The sequence below is a fragment of the Morone saxatilis genome, unplaced genomic scaffold (assembly GCF_004916995.1).
Source record: "Morone saxatilis isolate NCDOM2014 unplaced genomic scaffold, NCSU_SB_2.0 Contig20, whole genome shotgun sequence".
Lineage (NCBI taxonomy): Eukaryota > Metazoa > Chordata > Actinopteri > Moronidae > Morone > Morone saxatilis.
This window is the reverse complement of record NW_023339763.1, coordinates 1,098,527-1,105,084: the sequence shown is the minus strand read 5'-3', so window position 1 is coordinate 1,105,084 and position 6,558 is coordinate 1,098,527. Positions and strand designations below refer to the sequence as shown.

The following is a 6,558-nucleotide window of genomic DNA, read 5'->3' as shown; positions in this document are numbered from 1 at the left end:
GAGAGAGAGAGAGAGAGGTGTGTTGCTCCTCAGTCAGACTCCTGTTTCCTCCTCAATGTGTAAACTCGGCTGAACTCGGCTGAACTCGGCAGAGCCTCCTGTCTCATGAACAGGCTGAAGAGAAGCTGTCAGACGGTTTATTAAGGTCGTATCAGGATCGCTGAGATACTTAAACACCGGCTCTCGTGTGAATGTGTTTGTGTCACTTTTGCATAACCTCGCTGGGGCTGCCCCCCCCCTCAGTGTGTGTATACGTACAGTATAAATATATATATATATATATATAGAAACGGTTCATGTGATGTGTGTGACGTTATATTTTCTGTTCACACTGACGTCGGATCTGTTGAGGACAATAAAACCGTCTCTGTGTCAAAACCTGTTTCCTTTCTCAAACGGCAACCCACAATGCACTGGTGTTATAATACAACCTTATGTTGGTAAATGAAGTTACTCAGTTGGTTGCAATCTGCAGCTTCACCACTAGGTGGCGTTAAAGCACATCTACAGACTGGTCCTTCAGGTTAGAGTCACTTACGTCTGCCACCAGGCAACTGAGGGCTTTTACTCTTTAAGGCAACGGTTCCCAACCTGAGGGTCAGGACCCCCACTACGGCTCACCAAAAGCTTGACAGTGGTCTTCTTGATTTTAAGAGGTGTAAGAAAACTTTAACAATATAAAAAGTAGGTCTAAGAAAACACTGAATTTGTCAAAAAATAAACGTATTAAGTCTGTAAGATTGTTAAAAATGAACAAAATACATAATAGAGAGAAAACTATAAAATAATTGCTTGATTTTAAGTGAAAACTTAAAAAATATACACAGATTCACTTCTGTGGGGAAATGTAAATAAATTGTCTAATAGAACAATGGCCAAGCTTCAAGGAGACATTTATATTAAGTCTGATTGTTAAAAATAACAATAAATATTACAGACAGATAATTGTATAAAAAGTCGAGTCTGGCTCGAACGATAAGTGACAAAAACCCAACAAAGTTCCATTAAGGACCCTCTGCAGTACTCCTAAGGACCCCTATGGGTCCACGTACCCCCATTTGAGAAACACTGAGATAAACAAAGAGCTGAAACTCATAATAAAGCTCCATAAAGCTGATCGAGCTGCAGATTCAGGTGATAATTCTCTGCAGGTTGATCTCAATGAACGACTCCTTTCAGATTGTTTCATACATTATAAAATTACTGACAGACGCTTTGAGTGCTGAACTTTAACTTGAAGTATATTTATTGCATATTTTTAGTTGTCAGAGAACACAATTTGCATATTTCACAGATGATGGAGTTTTTAATGAGGTAGAAGAGAGTAGATGACTTTTTATGGATTTTAATGTGGAAATAAAACAGACACACGTTATTGTTCCAAACAGACTGATTGGGATCTTTAAAGCTCACACAAAGTTCTTAATATTTTCCATTTGATCTCTTGGAGTTTAATGGAGTTTTTACAGCTTCAGTTATTTTATTCACACAGCTGAACATCACACAAACATGTATGAGGAATAAAAACTGTTGTACATCAAACAGTTGTGACTGCTGTTTCCTGGAGTCTTCGTCAGGTTTCAGTCCCCGTTTTCATTCACATAATCCGGTTCCTCTAAACTCCAACCTGATAATAAAAAAACAGAAGAACAAGTTATGTTTATCTTTTTCCTGTATTAAATTTTCCTTTAATTTATTTCATTTAAGCTGAATGTCAAACTAGTGGTCGCCAAAGCTTCACGTGAGGTCGCAAGGCCTTCTTGATTTTAAGGGTGTCAAAAAAACACTGAATTTGTCAATAAAGAAACCTATTAAATCTGTAAGATTGTTAACAATAAACAAAATACAGACAGAGAGAATAATCTGCTCAAAATGAATCAAAATCTCTGGTTTTACACAAACTTCCTGCAGTTAATGAGTTCACTGTTTGGGTTCATTGTTTATCTGCTGTTATTATTATTATTGAATATAATATGAAATATCCATAAAATATAGTCAGTTTACTCAATGATAGAGAAGGTTGGGAGTTGATTGGAGGTTTATTGAGATCAGCTGCTGCACAGGGACTCCTAATCAATGACTCTCAGCCAATCGGGTGTGATAACATATGTTTATGGCAGAAGCGAGGTGGGAACTGGCTGCACACTCGGGGCATTCTGGGAGCTGTTTCACCGAAGCAGAATTAAGAAATCCAGGATAAGTGAAAAAGTGAGGCTTGACCATCCTGGATCAACAGGTTTCATGAAGGCTAATCCAGACTGAGGCAGGTAGGTGGAGTCAGGGTTACATCATTTGGATAAATGCACGTTCACGGCTTCACCAGACCACGAGGTCGATCACGAGTTACTGAGGTTGAGATGTAGAAGACATATTAAACATACTTTATATAATGGAAGCTTATGTAAAAAAGGAAACACAGTCGCTGTAATAAATCGTCATTTTAACCCTTTAAGATCCTCAGTTATATTGTTCCCTTATTTAACAATTTATGACAAAAAACATTCACTAAAACTCAGTTTCTTTGTATTTTTATATCAAAATTCAATCATTGTGTCTTCCTGTAAAACAAAATGTGATTCTGTTTGTTGTTGTTGTTGTTGTCAACAGTAACTGTTTTATTATTTGTTGTTACTTCCTGTGAGTAGCTGATGGTTAAATGTGTCCTTTATATAAAGTTAAAACATCCGTCTGTCAGTGAGGTGTGATTCTAGTCCAGAAACCTCACTGGAATTGTTTTTTTTATAAATAAACAAATAAACAAAAACATTAAAAACCCTCGTGTGCTGTAGGGTTCAGTGCTACTGAGCACGGAGGTCACATCTTTCCTTGACGTTTTGAAGCTGTAACCTAATTTGCAGAAACGGCGAGCTGGTAGTCAGAGCTAACAGCTAACGAGCAGCTGCTGTCAGACTGTGTGTGTCTGCGCTGGAGATTTAGTCACTAGAAGCACATTCACGCTGTTTGTAAACGTTTCTGAGTGTGTGTGTGTGTGTGTGTCAGTGTGGGATCAAGGTAAAGATTGCAGTCCGGTGCTATTTCTTAAAACGTTCAATTCAATTTTATTTGTATAGCGCCAATTCATCTCAGGACACTTTACTCCTTATAACATTTACAGAGACCCAACAGGTACCACCATGAGCAAGACCTTGGAGGACAGGGCAAGGAAAAACTGCCTTTTAACCAAGGCAGAAACCTAGACAGACCCTTGCGCTCTAGGTGGGTGGTCTCTGCCTCGACCAGTTGGGGCGAGAGAGCTGTTCAGGCGGATTTAAAACATTAGAGGATGAGTTGAGACATTTTTTTTTCATATATTTAATGTTAATTTTAAAAGCAGCGTTGATGTTTAATCTCAGTACAGTCGTATAATTCAGTTTAAAGCTCAAAACCCGTTTTAAGGAGGAGGATCTCGTTAAAGAGGCATTTTTTTATATATAAATATTGTTTGGTATTATGCGGTGGAGAATAACTGTGGCTGGTCTGTGGAATCAGTACTGACACAGTTCGGTTGAGGGTTGGGAACAGTCGTGGTTAAAGGAAACCAACGCAGGTCTGCGGTTTCCCACGAACAGTAACGAACCCTAAAATTAAATTATTCTAAAGTTTATCCTGATCAAATGTGCTCCAGAAGTTTTAAATAAAGTCTAAGTACAGTAAGTAAAGTATATATGAGGACTGATACCCCAGTCCTCTTCTGTCTCTATAAAGAAGTTATTTTCTTGGATTTTCTGTATTAATCAATTCATATTTTTATTTTAATGCCAATCACAATCTCCCAGAGTTACAAGTAAAATCCTTGTTTTTATATAAATAGAAAGATTCAGTTGTATGATGATATAAAACAGAGAAAAGCAGAAAATATTTTTACCATAAAGATGATTATTAATTAATTATCAAATTAGTTTCTGATTGATTTCCTGAACTGTCTGTTAATATCTTAAAGTCGTGATCAATAATCGATGCTCTTTACTCACGTTTGTCTTCCTCGTGCACAACTTGCTCCAGATAGTCAGCGTTCTCGTAGTCGTCCTCGTCTGTTCGGTGAAACAGTTTGATTGGATCAATATCATCGTATCATTGATCCTGTAAGCTTTTATCTCTGATTGGAACTGATCGGAACTGATTGATCGTACCTTCTTTTACTGGCAGCAGTGTGACGTTTGCATAGACATCCAGAGCCGGAGGAACATCTGTACATAAGGACAGAGACTCAAAGTCTTTAAATTAACTTTATTATTTATTAAATTATTATTTATTATTAAGTATTTGTTAAATTTCTCACCAGGTTTTTTTTCTGTCTGTTCATTTTCATACACTGAGATTGCGATTGGAGCTCTGTGGAAAAACACAAATATGACATTTTTTAACCTTTTTGTTCTGCGTGTAAATTAAAATTTACATTTAAATAATTTATTAAACAAATCCAGAACAATCTGATCATTAAAATATAAGTTAGTTTTATGATCTGCTGCCTCTTCAGTTAAGGTTTAAGCTAAGTTTAGGTACAAAATTAACCTGTTTGTGCCTTGAAGTTTTCTCTGGGTCTAGACACAGATCTGAAGAAGACATTATATTCAGTCTTTGGACACATTCGACTACTGTTTCTTTGCAGAAATAGGTAGAAAATTCCCTCAAATATGCAGAATTTGTCCCGACTAACAATAAATATGTGTAACTTTTATATGGAATATAAATTTTGGAGCCCGTCGCATGTGTCAACTGAAAATAGTAAAAATCCTTAAATATGTACGACTAATTCAAAGCTTTTTCTACCATTTTAGTAAAAAAAACAGTATAATCCGTCTATATAATCTGTCCAAAGACTGAATCTAGTGTATCTGATATCTGTGAACTCATAAGAAGTTAAATGTCAAAGATTTACACACATACATAATGTTTAAACTAATATTTCACATCATCAATCAGACTGAATTCTGGTGATTTTTAAAAGGAAATGTAAACTAATTGTTATTATATATCTTATATATTATATATATATTGTGTGTGAATTGAATGACGAGAGATGAAATACTCACACATATGTATGTTCTGCACTTGCTGTTGGAACTGTTTATATCAAAGACGCAGCGATAACAGTTAAACAATGAGAAATATAAGCGAATACAAATTAAAAAATATGAATTCTGTGTATTTTATTGAGTCAGTAAATTTACCTTCTGGGATGTTTACATAGTCTTGTTCATCATCAAAGTCACCTGGAATATAAAGTGATTCAACTAAAACCTCTGATGAATTTATGTTAAAAATAAAAACAACTATTGTTCAAATATTTGACATCAGAATAAATTTACATTCTTTATATTAAATTCAAAACATGATGAGTTTACCTGGTGGAGATTCTTCACCAGTTTCACTGAGGAGAAAACAAACACCATAAAGTTAATTAATTAACAGTTTGTGTTTCATTTGTTTAATTCGTACATAGACAGGAAACAGCTGGGCGGAGGGATACGCTGTGAAGAAATAGTTCCAGTTTATAAACTCCACTAAAACCAGAGATTGTAGTTTTTATGTTTCTGTTTATGTACAAATTAAATAAAGCAGATAAAATGTGTTGATTAGTGATATTTTGAAGTGTTGGTCAGAGACGTCAGTGTTGTCTATATAATGACGTCATGATAGATAGATAGATAGATAGATAGATAGATAGATAGATAGATAGATAATTTATAGCCTATTTAATAGTTATTAACATTTCACACAATTTTTATAACTTTTTACTGGATAAAAAACAAAGTAAAACCTCGTTTCCTGCCATAAATACCAGTTCACACATGTAAACCCCAGTTTAATATGAATGTTCACAAAGCCAGAGACACATAGAAGCTAATTTTAAGTAAGGAAAAAAAACTGTTCTGTTGGATAATGTGCTGTATTGATTATATATTAGTATGACATCAGGAATATACTGTGTGTTTGTGTGTGTGTGTGTGTGTGTGTGTGTGTTTAGCTCAAAAACTGTTCTAGCTCACACAGAGTTGATATTCGTCTCTTTGTGAAAAAGACGAACCCAATTGTTCCTTCAAACGCTGTAAACTACAGATTGATCAGATGTGATCAGATTGATCAGATGTGATGTGTGGAGGGATATACATACATTGTCGTTGAAGGAATCTGATTGGCTCTGGTGACTGAAAAATAAAAAGTGTCAAAGTGAGTTAAAGATGCTAATTAATTAGTTTATTATCTGAGGTTAAAGGTGAACAACAGCTGATGTTTATCTACCTGGTTTTGATTGTGTCACAGCGAACATACTCCCCCCGCGCTGGCTGTGCACAGATAACGTTAAAAAAAGTTATTTTAAAGTAAATAAAGAAATATGTTTTATTATTAAAGATTCACTTTAAACTTTAATGACGTCACCGAGTTCCTCGATTATCTGACGGAGAATAAAGAACAAACACTCACAACGTCTGCGGGTTGTATATCTGATGTTCCTCATGAATGACCTCTGCAAGAAATAAAGAGAAATTAAACTCTGAACTGTGTGTGTGAGTGTGAGTGTGTGTGTGTGTGAGTGTGAGTGTGTGTGTGAGTGTG

At 35.5% G+C, this 6,558-nt stretch overlaps 1 protein-coding gene across 1 annotated transcript; it reads right to left on the bottom strand.

Moving 5' to 3' along the window:
- Positions 1-1,273: 1,273 nt before the first annotated feature.
- LOC118331629 lies at positions 1,274-6,469 on the bottom strand (the record flags this gene model as incomplete). Its single annotated transcript, XM_035666690.1, is given in 10 exon segments — positions 1,274-1,627; positions 3,972-4,031; positions 4,131-4,187; positions 4,280-4,332; positions 5,034-5,064; positions 5,172-5,213; positions 5,346-5,371; positions 6,116-6,149; positions 6,244-6,287; positions 6,427-6,469. Coding segments are annotated over 10 exon segments (437 nt in total), but the record flags the coding sequence as incomplete, so codon positions are not given.
- Positions 6,470-6,558: the final 89 nt, after the last annotated feature.